Source organism: Salmo salar, chromosome 20 (assembly GCF_965601325.2).
Source record: "Salmo salar chromosome 20, fSalSal1, whole genome shotgun sequence".
Classification (NCBI taxonomy): domain Eukaryota; kingdom Metazoa; phylum Chordata; class Actinopteri; order Salmoniformes; family Salmonidae; genus Salmo; species Salmo salar.
The window spans coordinates 18224783-18242393 of NC_138310.1; the positions used below are offsets into that span (position 1 = coordinate 18224783).

The 17611-nt window shown below is 45.9% G+C and overlaps 1 protein-coding gene across 1 annotated transcript; it reads left to right on the forward strand.

Annotated features, from left to right (window-relative positions):
• Nucleotides 1-317: 317 nt before the first annotated feature.
• On the forward strand, nucleotides 318-17160 carry LOC106579995 (protein crumbs homolog 2). Its single transcript, XM_014160520.3, has 13 exons — nucleotides 318-569; nucleotides 4738-5430; nucleotides 5664-5859; nucleotides 6503-6642; nucleotides 7963-8148; nucleotides 8305-8418; nucleotides 10760-11758; nucleotides 11989-12548; nucleotides 12718-12883; nucleotides 13054-13915; nucleotides 14032-14148; nucleotides 14415-14541; nucleotides 14806-17160. The coding sequence occupies exons 1-13, from the start codon at nucleotides 467-469 to the stop codon at nucleotides 15025-15027; spliced, it is 4485 nt and encodes a 1494-aa protein (XP_014015995.2). The 5' UTR covers nucleotides 318-466; the 3' UTR covers nucleotides 15028-17160.
• The last annotated feature ends 451 nt before the right edge of the window (nucleotides 17161-17611 follow it).

Here is a 17611-nt window from a genome sequence, read left to right on the forward strand (position 1 = left end):
TGTTAAAGTGAGTTCAGTTTCATGGTCTATTTTTGACACATATCAGCATGTGCATTTGTTGTTGGTACCCACTGATATATAACTATTTAGATATTGTTTCAGAAAGTTAAATAAAATCAAGTAGGAGAGAGGAATGAAGAGAAAGATGAAAATCAACATTAATAAGTGAGAGGGATAGAGGAAGGAGGGATGTAGTAGAAAGAGAGGGCGCTAGAGAGACAGACAGTCCATGTCAGTGAATCCAAGCCATGTTTTCCTGGCCGCTCTCTGCATGGGAGATTACTCGGCCTTACTGCAGCCAGACAAACTCTGTCCCCAGAGAGCTCAGTACTGACTACTGACCAAGCATGGAGATCCTGCAGCACACTTCCAGCTAACTTCTATCAGAGCAGAGAGCTGATCGGCTGGACCAGTATGCTGGGAGGGGACCCTGTGGAGGAGTGACAGGCAGCAGTTCTCAGGCTGGATGTTGTGTGACACAGTGGGTCCCATCACCGCCATGGAGTTTGGGAGGTTTCATTCAAAGTACCAAAAACCTTTGCTGCTCATCATGATGACGTTCAAACTGGGTAGGACTCACTGTCTAGGTGTATCAATGTAGGTTATAAAGGGAAAAGAAAACCTGTGTGTGCACTTGTATGTGTGAGTATTAATGTGGAAAGTGGTAATGTGAAAATGTGTGTGTGTGTGTGTGTGTGTGTGTGTGTGTGTGTGTGTGTGTGTGTGTGTGTGTGTGTGTGTGTGTGTGTGTGTGTGTGTGTGTGTGTGTGTGTGTGTGTGTGTGTGTGTGTGTGTGTGTGTGTGTGTGTGTGTGTGTGTGTGTGTGTGTGTGTGTGTGTGTGTGTGTGTGTGTGTGTGTAGGGGAGATGTGGACAGAGCTCTAATAGGGCATTAGCAAGGTGGGAGGATGTTACAGGAGGACAAGTGGTAGGAGCCAGCTGGCAGACAGGTTGTTGTAGCTGGTGATAATCTGAACATCTCTGAGTGCAGTACCCCTTCAATAAGTTATTCATAATAAGTTATATTATTTAATGATATGGCTGGTCCTATTTAGAAATTAGGTAGGCACCAATCAAACATTTGTTACATATCATACATAACAAAAACAATGGAAACGTATGATATGTCACTGTAATTGATAATCTATTACTATGTAGGACAATAATATTTTTTATTTATTTATTTCTTATTTCACCTTTATTTAACCAGGTAGGCAAGTTGAGAACAAGTTCTCATTTACAATTGCGACCTGGCCAAGATAAAGCAAAGCAGTTTGACACATACAACACAGAGTTACACATGGAGTAAAACAAACCTACAGTCAATAATATAGTAGAAAAATAAGTCTATATACAAAGTGAGCAAATGAGGTGAGATAAGGGAGGTAAAGGCAAAAAAGGCCATGGTGGCAAAGTAAATACAATATAGCAAGTAAAACACTGGAATGGTAGATTTGCAGTGGGAGAAAGCGCAAAGTAGAAATAGAACTAATGGGGTGCAGAGGAGCAAGATAAATAAATAAATAAATACAGTATATATAATTGGCTTGAGCACTTATCATGAAGTCATTCATAGATGATAATGAACTATCATAGTGAGATAAATGGCTTGTGATATTATTCCCTGATAACCTATGAGAAGAGCAGTTAACACTTGTAAAGAGAAGAAAACAGTGGGGAGTGTGGGGTGTGGTGTCGTGGGGTACAGTATGTTTGGGTGTGGGATATTTTGAAACCCACCTAATGACGCGTTGACCCATTTTTCCCGCGGCCCTGTGGGAAGTGTCTGAACCTCGTTAAATTGGACAGACTGACAGGACGGGGTGGCTAGGGCGGATCACATGCAGGGGCCATTGTTTCCCATCACCATGGTGACGGGCTAAGAGTCTGGCCGCACAGCTTTTTGTCTTAACTTTGAACGGAGGGCCAAGTGTTCTGAGAACTGTGGAAATGAACACAGTACTTTTAGATTGCATGGCTGATGGAAAAAAACAACTGCAATATTGGACCAACAATTGTTGATAGAAAATCCTGGATATACTATACTATCAATATGGCTCCTTCAACGTTAAACCCACATGAAACACAGACATTTACATCTCTGACTAACATCACAGGATAACTATGACTAAACATGTCAGAATGTGCGCTTTTTAAAGCCAAATGAGTCACCGCAGTTTAGCCTTTGAGTATGAATACAATTTTGGACAAAGCACAACACTGGCATGGTATGACTGACAGTCCCCTGTGGTGATTTCACATGAGTCATGACATGCCACCACAGGTCCATAATACCCCAAAGTGTGGGTCTCAACTGACATTTGACTTGGAGTATATGTAAAGATTATGTTTGGGTAACTTTAGTTTTGGTAACTGCTATGATAGGGCAGAGGAAACAAATAATCCTTATATGGACAAACATCCAGCAGAACAACTATTAATCAACTCTTATCTACCTGCTTTCTTCCACACTGTTAGAGGGATGCTCTGACATACGGTTTCATGGCACAGGAGGCAGCAGTGACATCAGCGCAGTGGAATGTTTCAGGGATGAATGGTCTGGCTGCAGCAGGATAGACCAGTCAGAGACCCCCACTGTCTCAGCCAATCACCACACTGCTACCTAATCTGACATGGGGTTCAGGTAGTACCAGCTGTTAGCGTTCACAGTGCATTATAGTGGGTATACAGCACAGTGCATATAAACAGTGTAGGTAGATACCATGTCTGGACTGAAGTGTCTCTGGGTCTTGGAAATCACAATACTGTATAAATCCTATGTATTATGATGGTGTGGAGGATGAGAGTGTTTACATGTATCCATATTTAACACTAATATAAAGGGAACAGGAAACCTGGTCCTTTACACCATGAGTTAAGGGAAGCTTGTGGGTTGATGGGTTGACAGTAGGAGGAAACTGATGAAACTGCAGGTTGCAAAGGATGTTCCAGTGTATCTGGGGGTGTCAGGGCATTAGTGAAGAACAGATATGGTGTTTGGAACATACACTAGATATTATAGCAGGGGAAGAAGACTGTGGCTCACAACAAGTAGATTGTGACACACAGCAACCAATACTGTAGATCTATTGAGTGGAAATGAATGATCAGTGGTCATTAACACTTGTCATGGAGAGCAACAGCCAGAGTGTGCTGGCTTCTGCCAATAATCGGACACCTGATTCAACGAATCTAGGTAATGATCAGTTGATTCATTGAATCGAGTGCTGAACTGGATCAAAAGCCTTCCCACCCTACAGCTCCCGAGCACTATGGGTGGTCACATTATATTAGGGAAACAGGTATGAGGTGGAGGTGGAGGTATTAGGGGTGTGACAGGAGGGTTATATAGGTGTTAAAGGGCCGGGGGCATGGCAGTAATAGGTACAGTAGGTGCTACAGTGGATAGAGGGACAATGTGACCTTCCCTTTAAGATAAGCTGTGAGTGAGTCAAGTAAGGAAACAACATACAAGTAAACATATAATACAAATCCCTGCTAACACTCTTTGTTAAATACAGTATAAACTATACTAGTATATTGAATAACTCAGAAGCTATATATCTGTGCTCATTAAGTCGAGTTTTAGCAATCTAATCAAATCAGGATTTAAGACAACATACACATTCCATAAACGTAATAGGAACATGTATTCAAGTATGAAAGCATTCCACTGTTTTATCCCCCTCATATTCAAATATTTTAACACTGTACGCTTATTATTTCTACTTATGACAAAAGGAATATTCCATAAAGGAAAGTGTTTGCTACTTCATCAACAACTATAGCAGAAAATCGAACCAGTGTCAAACAGTCTGTGATTATTAAACTACCTGATGCGGTGTGTATTAAGAAGACCCATGGGGTCAAGTCCAGGTTAGATTAGTAGTGTTCAGGGTATAAGGAACTTTCATTGATGAAGCCTCAGGTGACAACTGCTCACACAGTGAGTGTGTAATACGTTTACTCCAAACCCCATCTGCTGTGTTCACTTTAAGTCCAGACTAGAGAGAGAGGGAAGTGTTTTTTAAAAACTTTTCATTAAGAAAGTGCTCTGTAAGTGCCTCAAAAGCAGAGACAAAGGGAGAGGTCTAAGGTATCTGGTGTATGAGCTCGTAGGAAATAGTTGGTAATCTCACTGGTAATACTTCACCAGGCTAATGGACTGGTAATACTTCACCAGGTTAATGGACTGGTAATACATTACCAGGGTAATGGACTGGTAATACTTCACCAGGGTAATGGACTGGTAATACTTCACCAGGGTAATGGACTGGTAATACTTCACCAGGGTAATGGACTGGTAATACATTACCAGGGTAATAGACTGGTAATACTTCACCAGGGTAATGGACTGGTAATACTTCACCAGGGTAATTGACTGGTAATACTTCACCAGGGTAATGGACTGGTAATACTTCACCAGGGTAATGGACTGGTAATACACTACCAGGGTAATAGACTGGTAATACTTCACCAGGGTAATGGACTGGTAATACTTCACCAGGGTAATATACTGGTAAAACTTCACCAGGGTAATGGACTGGTAATACTTCACCAGCGATTATCTCACCACAGTTTCATGAAGTTAAAGTTGGAGATTGCTTACATATTTTGAGCTTTCTCATTCATGATAAATATCAAATCAAATCAAATGTATTTATATAGCCCTTCGTACATCAGCTGATATCTCAAAGTGCTGTACAAATACTGAGTTTATTTTCTTTCTTGCCTACAGGTATACTGTGCACAGCAGCAGCAGACAAGTGTCTGTCGTCCCCGTGTCAGAATGGTGGTACGTGTCTCGAACAAATGGGCAACTACACGTGTCTCTGCCCCAGATGGCCAGTCCACTATATGGGCAAGGACTGTAGAGAGCTGTATGACCCCTGTGTCCACGATGCGCCGTGCGCCAACTGTACCAGCACACTGGGCACAGGGGTCTACACCTGCCACTGCCCCGACGACTTCGCAGGGACCAACTGCACACTTAACATCAACATCAAGTGTGAGAGCAACCCATGTAAGGGTGTCAGGTCCCATTGTGTGGACAGGGTGGACGGCTACACATGCCACTGTCCTCCTGGCTATGGAGGAGATTACTGCCAGGCGAGGGACTGCTCTGAGGAGCCGTGCCACAACGGTGCCACCTGTGTTGACACATGGGATGGGTACCAGTGCCAGTGCGTCCCGGGCTTCCAGGGGAGGGACTGTGAGGAGAACATAGATGACTGTAAGTCACTCCCCTGTCAGAACGGAGCCATCTGTAAAGACGACGACAACGGATACCAGTGCTTTTGTGTGCCTGGTTTCCAAGGCTACCACTGCGACCTGGACATTAACGAGTGTGTGTCGCGGCCGTGCGAGAACAATGGGACCTGTGTCAATGAGGTGGACCGCTATGAGTGCAACTGTCTGCTAGGGTTCAAAGGTGAGACAGTCTCTCTGTTCGGGTCAGTGCAACGTATCCTGCTGTCTTTAGAGTGTGAGGGAATTACCCTCTCTCTTTAACTCAGTGTCTTTAGTTCAGAGTTCACTACTTTGCCAACCTCATATAGAAACGACAAAGTTTTAATGCACCATGTTCAATGTTTCTCTCTAAGCTCTGTAGATGTTCTCATAGTGAAACCCATCATATGAAGCGGTGTCTGTGTTGTGTGGCAGGGGTGAACTGTGAAGTGGAGATCGATGAGTGTGAGGAGCAGCCCTGCCAGCATGGAGCCACCTGCCACGACCGTGTGGGCCTGTACACCTGTGAGTGTGTGTCCGGGTACGAGGGCCGTGACTGTGAGCTGGACATTGATGAGTGTGCCAGCGGTCCGTGTCTCAACGAGGGCAACTGTACAGACCTGGTGAACAGGTAAGGTGTCTCCAACTCTCTCTCCTCTCATTGGCTGAATCAGCTGCTTAACCCCAATGTGTCGGTGAGCAGTATGTCAGCCGAGGGATTCCTTCCCGACAGTAAAGTTTAATAGGGCGAGGATAAGGATTACACCACTTATTTGGATGGTAATTAATCATGAGGTTGGGAAGTGGGGAAAACCTGACAGAGAGCTTCATCAGACCTGGGTGGTGTATCTTGTTAATACAGAGATACGTTGGATTGAACCAATTACATTTGTTAATCAAAAAATACCACATAGGTGGTCTAGTGGTCTAGTGGTCTAAGCTTATTTGAATCCGGCCCAGTGCTAGTTCACCACCCTCTCTCCTCTATCTTTCCTCTCTACCTCTGTCCTATCCAATAAAACAAAAACGTCAAGAGTGGGACTGCCCCACAACAACAACAAAAAATGTGTGAAGGTAGAATTCCACTTTCCTTAAGAAACAATGCCTGTAGATCAGAAATGATTCGATGTTAGAAACCTCACAGTTAAGACTGTTTAACGTTTCTACTGGCTGCACTGAGGTCCCAGTGCGTTTTCATGCTTCAAAGATGTCCCAGTCTCACTGAAATAATCAGGATATAAGGAGCCTCTCTAAGTCTCCTCCTCCTCACTCAGCTATGAGTGTGACTGCAACGGGACAGGCTTCACAGGAGAACAATGTGAGGTGGACATCCCAGAGTGTGCTTCGGACCCTTGCCAGAATGGAGCCACCTGCCTAGACGGGGTCAACCAATACGACTGTCTCTGCTGGACAGGTACACACACACACACACACACACAGACACACACACACACACACACACACACACACACACACACACACACACACACACACACACACACACACACACACACACACACACACACACACACACACACTTCTCACCAAATGAGGGGGTAACAGTCAGCTGTCTGTCATATCTGCCAAGCCTTCTCTGCACCACAGGAAGTATTACACATGCAGCAGAGGAGGCTGGTGGGAGGAGCTATAGGAGGTTGGGCTTACTGTAAAGACTGGAATGGAATTAATGAAGCGGTGTCAAACACAACAAACAAAATATAGAAACCTCATGTTTGACCCTGTTCCATTCATTCCATTTCAGCCATTACAATGAGCCCGTATTCCTATAGCTCATCCCACCAGCCTCCTCTGACACGCAGTGATTGTTGTACAAGAATATTTGATCTGCTGTCTGACATAAAAACAGAGAGAGAGTGGGAACATCCTAGGTGTCAGGAATATGCTGAAAAGAAAAGCTGCAGGCGCTTCCATGTAGCCTTTTACAGGCAGGCAAACCCTTTTCTTGGTAAGACTTGGTTCGTGGAGTTTCCCAGACGTAAATCACAGAGATAAAGGGTCAAAGGTATGATACAAGCCTGTGGTTTAGAGGCAAAGAAGGGGGAGTGGTATGAGACATAGCGAGAGACCTATTGAGAGACCTGTATAAGTGTAGTACTAACCGTGGTGTTACACCACGATGCCATCTAGTGTATGACTGGTGCAGCTGCAGGGCCATGAGCAATAGGAAAACAAAGATGATCCTCAATACAGAGGATGGAGAGCACATAATATACACAACTGTTCCAAAAATTTGGGTCACTTAAAAATTCCTTGTTTTTGAAAGAAAAACACATTTTTTGTCCATTAAAATAACATCAAATTGATCAGAAATACAGTGTCGACATTGTTAATGTTGTAAATGACGATTGTAGCTGGAAACGGCAGATTTTTAATGGAATATCTACATAGGTGTGCCGCGTACAGAGGCCCATTATCAGCAACCGTCACGTTGTGTAAGCTATTCCAAGTTTATCATTTTAAAAGGCTCATTTATCATTAGAAAACCCTTTTGCAATTATGTTAGCACAGCTGAAAACTGTTGTCCTGATTAAAGAAGCAATAAAACTGGCCTTTAGACTAGCTGAGTATCTGGAGCATCAGCATTTGTAGGTTCGATTACAGGCTCAAAATGGCTAGAAACAAATAACTTTTTTTCCCCCTGTTAAAATAATGGTGTGTGTGTTGCAGCTTATGAAGGGAAGAACTGTTTAAAATAATGGTGTGCGTGTTGCAGGTTATGAAGGGAAGAACTGTCAGGTGGATATTGATGAGTGTGAGCTGCAGCCCTGTGAGAATGGAGGAGAGTGTTTTCAGCACTCAGAGCTGCTGCACCACGGGGTGCTGTCTGGACTGGATGACAGGGAGTTCAACTACGAGGAAGCAGCTGGGTTCCTCTGCCACTGCCAGCCTGGGTTTGCTGGTAAGGCAAAACACTGAAATGCATACTTGGTGACCTCCCACCCCCCTTTAAGTATAGGATCTGATTGAATAGGAATCCTCTGAAATTGCAGTCGATGTTAATTTGACCTGAGGGTAAGTAATTGAGTAAGTACGTAATGTGTCCTGTCTCTTGCAGGTGAGATCTGTGAAGAGAATATAGACGAGTGTGAGTCTGCTCCATGTCAGAACGGAGGGAGCTGTGAGGACCTGGTCAACTCATACCAGTGTGACTGTCCACCTGGGTTCACAGGTAAGACTGTCTGTCTATTTCACTGTGTAATATAACACAGCTCTTTATGTGCAAGAACCCTGACTTTCTCTTAATACACTGTATATCAGAAGATACAATAGAGAGAATAAATAAATCCCATGCAGTGATATACAGTATATCTCTTTGGATTCACTTGCCTAGCAGTGAGCAAAACAATAATAGCTTAATCCTGCCCCTGCTGATCATTCCTGCCTGTACTGGTCTGCTTGGACATTAGACATCAGTCAAAACAGAGATAAGGAAAAGCAAAGGAAAAGTAAAGGTGGGCTGGAAAACCACCCATGAATAACTCTCAATAACAGATATATTATCGCTGAATAACAGAGTTATTATCTACGAATAACAACTGAAGATGAAACAGAGTATATCTCCAGTTCTTTGGGTGAGCCTCCGTGTACAGCAGCTTTGACGGAGAGGGTAGGTGTCCGTACGGAGGGGCATGGCAGTAGAAGAACAACAAAGACCATAAAACCTGGTGCCATATGTTGGTAGTCCTGGCTGGGTATTTAACAGGGGTCTTTCCTCTAGTTTACCAGGGGGAGAGAGAGATTACCACAAAGCTGCTTAAGCCCTATGAACGACTAATTAATAAAAGCAAGCTTGAAAGACCCTCTCATCACAAAAACAAAACCTGTTATCAATTAAAACATAATGTATTGCGATACTCCTAGTCCTAGGCTATTTGCACAGTAAGCAGACTTCCGTATACTGTAACCAGGCACCCGTCAAAATAGAGGGGAATAACACATAGGTGAAACAACAAGATCATATGACTACATATTCTCTGTGAGTTCTCTTCGCACGTACAGATAGAGTACTCAGAAACTGGTTAAGCTAATTAAATTGAGCCCCCCCCCCCCCTCAACCCAGCCACCTTTGACCCCCCCCCCCCCCCCCCATTTCAACCTATTTCATACTGAGGTTAGTCCAGTATAGTCCAGCTCAGTACAGCCCCTCTGCTCAGAAGCCCATCTCCTGTGATTAGAATGTCGTCTGCCACTAGCCGGCATCCATAACATCGATCAGGAGTGACTGCAGCCCAACATTCCTGTTGTCAGCAGTGACAGGAGCCAGCTGGGTGGTAGGCTTAGAGCCCTGGCTGGGCCTGGCTGCCGAGGGGAGGCTGTATGCAGGCATGAGGGAGGGAAGTAGGGAGGGCTGGGCTCGAGTAATCACTTCTGCCTGCCTGGTACAAGTGTACGGACTGTGTGTACATGTGTGTGTGCATGTGTGAGAGAGAGGGTGCACAAGTTTGATCTCATCTGTGGGACCTGTTTGGCTATATGTGTGTGTTTACGGCTCTGGGAGAATGAGGAGGCTACTGCTACTTCTGTTACTAGCTGTATGGTGTGAGCCATGGGGACTGACAGGTAACACTTAAAACTTACTGTGGAGAGAAGGGCTGCTAGGACAGGCTGTGTTTATGTGTGGGAGGTAGAGGGCTGGAGGAGGGCAGAAGGAGATGCTCTTGTTTTTAACTTGTGGAGAGAGGAGTTTTAGAGGATTTTGCTGATGTGTAAACTTTCATTGCTTACTAAGCGTATTGTAGTCCCATTGATTTACTATATACCGTGAATAATCTAGCAACATACTTCAAAGCATTTGTTTTTTAATACAATTTGACTGTGACACAGAGAGAAGTAGTAACTGGGCTCACATCCGTACCGATATTTTAACTTTCATCCGTCATTTCCTCAAAAGGCATAGTCTAGTCAAGTGCTTCCTGGAGAGCCGCATGCTTGCCAATATACTTCCATATCTGATTAACTTATTTGGTTTGGTTAGACAGACTCTAATGAACTTATTGGTTTGGTTAGGGAGACTGATTAACTTATTGGTTTGGTTAGGGAGACTGATTAACTTATTGGTTTGTTTAGGGAGACTGATTAACTTATTGGTTTGTTTAGGGAGACTGATGAACTTATTGGTTTGGTTAGGGAGACTGATGAACTTATTGGTTTGGTTAGGGAGACTCTGATGAACTTATTGGTTTGGTTAGGGAGACTGATTAACTTATTGGTTTGGTTAGGGAGACTGATTAACTTATTGGTTTGGTTAGGGAGACTCTGATGAACCTATTGGTTTGGTTAGGGAGACTGATGAACTTATTGGTTTGGTTAGGGAGACTGATGAACTTATTGGTTTGGTTAGGGAGACTGATGAACTTATTGGTTTGGTTAGGGAGACCCATAGGCTCCTGTTGAATCTCACTGTGTGGCTGGGGGACAGTTCTGTGTGGCAGAGAAAGACATAACCATACCCCTAAGCCAAATACATGTCGAACATGAAAAACGAATGGTGTGTTATGTTGTCATTCCAGGTGTGCACTGCGAGGTAGACATTGACGAGTGTGAGAGCGAGCCCTGTCAGAACGGCGGGTCCTGCAAGGACGCCGCCAACTCCTACACCTGCAACTGTGTGAAGGCAGGTCCAGGGGAGGAGCCATGGGGTGGCCATAACTGTGACGTCCGTCTGATTGGCTGCAGGGAACACCTGTGTGAGAACGGAGCCACGTGTGTGCCCATCCTAAGCCAAGAACAGCACGGTGGGGAAGATGGGGATGAACAAGAGCATGGCCACACCTGCCTCTGTCCCCCTGGCTTCACTGGGAAGCACTGCAGCATTCCCACCACCTTCTCCTTCAACACAGAGGGGTATGTCCTCATCCAGCTCCCTCCTACAGCTAACAAGACCAGTAGAGGGACTGACCCCCAGCACCACCAACACCACTATGGGATCCACGTTCAGCTGCGCTTCAGGACCACCCTGCCTGAAATGCTGCTGTTCTACAGAGGGGCTGAGCACTACTTTGTGTCCCTGGAGATTGTGGGGGGCCATATCCATGCTAGAGCTGGATCAGGGAAGGAGCTACAGGCCACCTATCATCTCCCTGTCAATGACGGAGACTGGCATGAGGCCAAAGTGACCATGGATGAGAAGCTGGTGCTGATGGTGAAAGGACCAGGCTGTGACAATGACGGGGGATGCACAGTGGAGGACGAAGGACACAACCAATTGATCTTCTTCCAACCTGGATCATTCCCCCAGGTCTATGTGGGTGGGGCCCCCCAGAAGTATCTGGACAACACAGAGAGTAGGAAGGGTTTCATTGGCTGCATGGAGGATCTACAGGTTGACCACCAGCTGCTACTGCCTCAGGATATCTCTCCAGAGCACGTCCAAGACATGGAGCTGGGCTGCAACAAGACCGACTGGTGTCATCCTGACCCCTGCCATCATCGTGGGCATTGTATTGACCTGTGGACTAGCTTCAGCTGTGAGTGTGATCGATCCTATCACGGCTCCCTGTGTGAAGAAGGTAAGAACTGTTATACCTTTTAAGACATGACTTTACTTCCCATTTTACACGTTTTCAAATATTGCTTTTCAAATTATGTCAACTGCAGACATCAGGCGCTGACAATGTATTGTAATTTAAAGGGGGTTACGTGTGTCTCCTCAACTTACAGCCAGTTCCCTTCAACTACACAGGTTTGTACAGGTTTTGTTGTTCACACTGAAAGTATTGCTTTTTGTTGCGTGCCTCAGAATACCCCTCATGGACATTCAGTAATGAAGACACTGTGAGCTATGCTGCCTTCAACATCAACCAAACGGACGGGGAGAACTTCAACATCTCCTTCTTCCTGCGCTCTCTGAAGCCTAGCGGCCTGCTCCTCCAGCTGCGGAGAGGGAGGAGGGCCTACCTCACCCTGTACCTGCGGGAGGGAACCCTGGTCTTCAACAGCCCCCCCACCACCCTGTTCTCTAACGGTACCTACATCACCAGGGGACAGAGGGAGCTGGTCACTGTGGTGGTACGCCAGGGTCAGGTCGGGTTCAGTCAGGGTGGGACACAGTTATCCCTGGGGGGGGTGAGGATGGAGCGGGGGGACGTGGTGTACATGGGGGGTCTGCCACCGGGGGAGTCCACTGCCCCCTGGGGAGGTCACTTCAAAGGCTGCTTACAGGACATCACTCTGGACCATATGCACCTGTACCTTAACCTCCCAGAGGAGGAGTGCCACACCCACAAAGCGTTCCAGTGCTACTTCCCAAAAAAAGCTGAGAACGTGTTGGATGGCTGTGTCAGTGATGAGGCATGCAAGGTAACGTCAATAACACCTTTACACTAGAGATGTTTTGCTGTAACTGTAGACCTATGAACTGTTTAAGGAAACTGGCACAAGAGCTGTCTAGATTTCTCAGGTTAGGGTTCTGACAAAGACTTTTTAGTTCACTCTTTGTAACAGACACTAATATCTATGTCCTCCTCAGGCTGGTCCCTGTAAGAATGGAGGAACGTGCACAGTCACCTGGAATGACTTTGAGTGCACCTGTCCCATGAACTTCTCTGGCAGGCGATGTGATACACGCGTGTGGTGTGTCAGCGACCCCTGTGTCGTGGGCAGCCAGTGTGTGGATCTAGTTGACGGTTACGAGTGTGAGTGGACTTTTTGGATCGTATACATTATCTCTCTCCCTTTCTCTCTACTACGGTATCTTTCTCGGCACAGACACACACACACAAACAAAATAGCAAACACCTTACCAAAAGGTGTGTCACTGTATTCAATATTGAGTTGCCTTATTAATATACTGCTGTTCCACCAGGCCTCACTAACGCCACCTTTGAGAGCAACGCTCTGCAGTTCACCGCTAATGGCTCGCTGGTTGCCATGGTGACCAGTGTCTCCATGGATATACGTACTCGGGAGGAGAATGGCGTGCTGCTGCGGGCCACTAACGGAGCAGAGGTCTTCTGTCTGGGTTTGCTCAACTCCTCCCTGCTGGTCAAACTACTGAGCGGCAACAGCCTGGAGCTACAGGCCTTCACCAGCGACCTGCCCATCTCAGACGGGACCTGGCACCACCTCCACCTGGCAATGACAGACCCCCTGCAGCCTGTGTCCCGCTGGCGCCTCACTGTGGACGGGCGCAGGGCTGGCAGCACCATGGGCACAGCCGGGCACCTCAACTTCCTCAACAACACCACCGTGTGGCTGGCAGAGAACTACACAGGCTGTCTGGGAGAGGTGAGGGTGGGAGGAGTCTACCTACCTCTGTTGGACGACCAAGATGCCCCCCAGGCAGTCCGGTTTATCAGACAGGGGGGGCAGGAGAACAAGATGGGCTGTGTTGGTGCTGATGTGTGTCAGTCCCAGCCTTGCCTCAACCAGGGCACCTGCCAGGACCTCTGGAATCTGTTCAACTGCAGCTGTGCCCCGGGCTGGGAGGGAGAGTTCTGCCAGAAGGACACAGACGAGTGTGCCTCAGGCCCCTGTGCCCACGGCACCTGCACAGACCTGCTGGCAAACTACCGGTGTGAGTGTCACAAAGGATGGGGGGGCAGGGACTGTGAGGAGGAGGTGGATGACTGCCTGGAGCACAGCTGTTTGAACGGGGGTTCCTGCCTAGACGGGACGGGCACCTACCAGTGTGTCTGCCCCCCTGGATACACCGGCCGCCGCTGCCAGTGAGTACCACAAACTATGACCAGGGCATGTTCTTGTTCAAAAATCACTGTGTGTGTGAGTCTACGTATTCAGTATGTATAGACGTTGTAATGACTGTATTTTGTGTATCCTACAGATGGAGATTCCCTCCACAGCAGTGTGATGAAGAGACGCAGTGTGACAACGGTGGGGTCTGCACGGATGGGATCTGGGGTACCAACTGCACCTGCAAACCTGGCTACACTGGAGACTGGTGAGATCACTAACCTATCCAATTTTCCATAGAAAATACATGGGCCGCGTTCCCGGAGACTAACATTTTATTGGACTAAGAAGGACTAAAAAGCATGCTAAATGGACTAGGCTTAACCTGTGTCCGGTAGCCCGGCCCTATAAGTCTACAGTTTAAAAGCTGAGCATGTCAGTGGGACTGTAAAAGGATCCTATTGTATGTACAGAGAGCTGTCGTCCTGCTGGGGTGCCAGTGTTGTTTTGACCCCCCCTGGTGTTCTCTCCCAGGTGTGAGGCAGAGATAGATGAGTGTGAGTCCAGACCCTGTCTCAACGGTGCTACCTGCCTGGACCGACTCAGCAGCTTCCAGTGTGTGTGTGTGCCGGGCTTCAGCGGCACACAGTGTGAAAGCAATGTAAGTCTGCTCGTAACGACATACTGTCTGTACATTTGTTACAGTAGACTATGTAGTGATAATGTAAGTTGAGTATCAAAAGCTTATACACAGACCAGATTGGATCAAAGAGGCTGATGTATTAAAACAATTTAAACTGCAGTTCGTCTAATCTGAGTAATAAGGTACAAATAAGTACGTCTAATCTGAGTAATAAGGTACAAATAAGTAATAACAAGGTAATAATAAATAATAGTTAAATGTCCTGCTCTCGCCCCTCTGTAGAGACAGGAGCAGAGGCAGCGCATGCCCTGGCTGGTGGTGGCCATCCCTCTGGCCAGCCTGTGTGTGCTGCTGGCTGTGGTGGCCCTGGTGTTCATGGTGCTGACCGCGCGCAAGAAGCGCCAGTCGGAGGGCACCTACAGCCCCAGCGCCCAGGAGGTGGCAGGGGCACGGCTGGAGATGGGCAGCGTACTCAAGGTGCCCCCCGAGGAGAGGCTCATATGAGCCCCACACACAACAGCAACACACACTACCTTCACTCGGCTACAGGTCGGACACCTAGCCTCCCTGGCTCAGACACATAACCAGACACAGGCGAGGACTGGTCAGACTCACTAAGAGGTGTCCAGGGTGTGAAAGGTCACCAGTGGTGTGGACATATGCCCTGACAGTGGTGCCACCGCCACACTGCTGCTGCTGGGTCATGGGGTTGGGGGTGATTAAACCCGGAACTAATCTCTTTATAGAAAGAGGTGACGTGGTCTGTCTGAGCCGCAGAGAAGGGCAGGATAGAGGATGAAAGAGCTCTCGTCTCCCCAAGACTTGAGCACTGCTGTCGGGTTGAGTCTAATCAGCTAGTCCCCTCCCTGGAGTGATGAACCATACTGGACTCCAGTGTCTCTCTATACAATAGCTTCCAGTGTACATTCTGTACCCCACATTGATTATGTGTGAGTTCATTCTAATGACCATTTTGATGGTAAAACCTTGTATTTTTCTCTGGATGTGCAGTTAACAGTTCACAGGCAACACACTATACCAATAATGTTCTTTCCGACTCCGTGTAAATACTGTAATTGTCTTATTTCTGAATCTATGATATGTGTTTTTTGTTCATGTCATTGTCTTGTGCAAATGTATGAGGTGCTCCTAAAACTCGAACTCATCGAAAGTGGATTGAGACCACTTTAATGCTATCAGCCATCTCAAACTCTGATGCCACAGTATTCAGACAGGATACCTTTACCCAAACCTACACTGTCTGTCTCTCCGACACTGTCTCTCTTAATCTATCCTCACAGGAGCCACTACTTAACCAGCCAAGTGATCAATGGACGTTTTCACTGTCCACCGAAGGTGCTGAAGCTAGATATTGTGCTCTAGTTCTTCTCTGTAACTATGGATGATGTACCACATGCATATACTGTAACTAAGCTGAATGAAAGTAACATCTAATTAGCTTGAAATGAAGTTTATGCAACCCCATACTAAAGGCAAGTCATTGAAAGATAATTATCTGTCATGAATTGACTTCCACATTACTTTATGAATGAGTTTGTATGTGCCTTCCTTACAGAATGGATGGAATGCTGACAAACCCAACATTTGACTCTTGTACATTCTACATTGGATATGGTATCTATCTATATGTTGATTTTTTTGTATGGTCCAATTTACAATATAGTTGACTGGATGGAACTATGTATTGTCTCAGAGAAAAACTCACTGTGATTATTGTGTTGATGTCTGTGTGGAATGCTGTAGAGCAGTATGACAGACCAACAAATAGACAGAGCAGGTTTCTGTTTGAGCTCTGTCGGTCCTCCCCCTCCCATTCCTGCAGGGCTAGGTGATACAGTACGATCCAGGAAGACATGTACTGACTATACACTGATGTTAGCTCTGCTCCAGTGTTGGATTATACAGAGTACATTACAGGGTTGGGATCAATTATAGTCAATTCACAAAGTGAACATTGCCAAGTGAATTGTCAATTGAAAACTGAATTGACCCCATTGACTCGGGTAAAATCTGGATTCGCATCTACAACAGGGGATAGATTGGACTGATCTGTATTTTAGTTCTGAATAGTATGGTAGGCGCTTACACTGGACGCACCTCTACTCAAGCAGTACCAACTACAGTGTAAAGAACAGTAAGGTATGCTGGGTAGGCTACACTGGTATGTATAGGGAGTATTCTGTGATTATTCTGGAAAATGTGATTGGGTAGCAACACTGTAACATGATGCAATTGTAAATAATGTGATTTATTCAAAACTCTAAAGTTTCTATTGGATGTCAACAGTTAAACTGATGCAAAAGAAAATGATAATTAAAACAACACCATGAAATGAATGACTGGACTTACTGTGCAGGGTTTTGTTTGTAACTAGATAAAATGCGGTAAGAATTGTATCTGACAAATGATAACAAGTCAACACAGTTACCCTGTAAGTGTTTGACTATCTGTTTGTTCAATAGAATTTGCAATTCAGTGTCTTTCACAATGCTTCTGAAGGGATCTCCTCCCACAGTGCTGTAGGAGCGTTCTGTCTGCGTATCACAAGGGAAGGAAGGAGTTTATGTTTGCAACGCCCGCATATAATTGAAAAATAAACTGAATAGAAATACAGTATCTCACCAGACGATTTCTGTTTCTTCTCATAACATAACACACCTACGGGCTGGAAATTGTCCCCTTATATTAGACATGAAAGATAAATGCTCTCTCTCTCTCATCCTGTAAGAATACTGTATGATTCCAGTTATGTTATTAGCTCACTGATCCAAGGGAATGTGAACTGGCCTGTGATATTGAAACAGAGGGACCCATCCGGTCCAAGATGAGAATTCAAAATGAAATCTTCTCTGCTGAGATAATATGAGAACAACTGAGGGAAGGACACTAGAATGATTTCACTCATCCTTCTGGAGTATAAAAAACCAAAGCTCTTACTGTCCCTCCCCAGGAGTGGGGCTGGCACAGAGGGTCACAGCCAGGATAAGGGCCAGACATAGAGGGGAACCCTGAACAATACAAGCACTTCAACACCAAGAGAGAGAAACCCACAGGAGGGAGTGTTGAG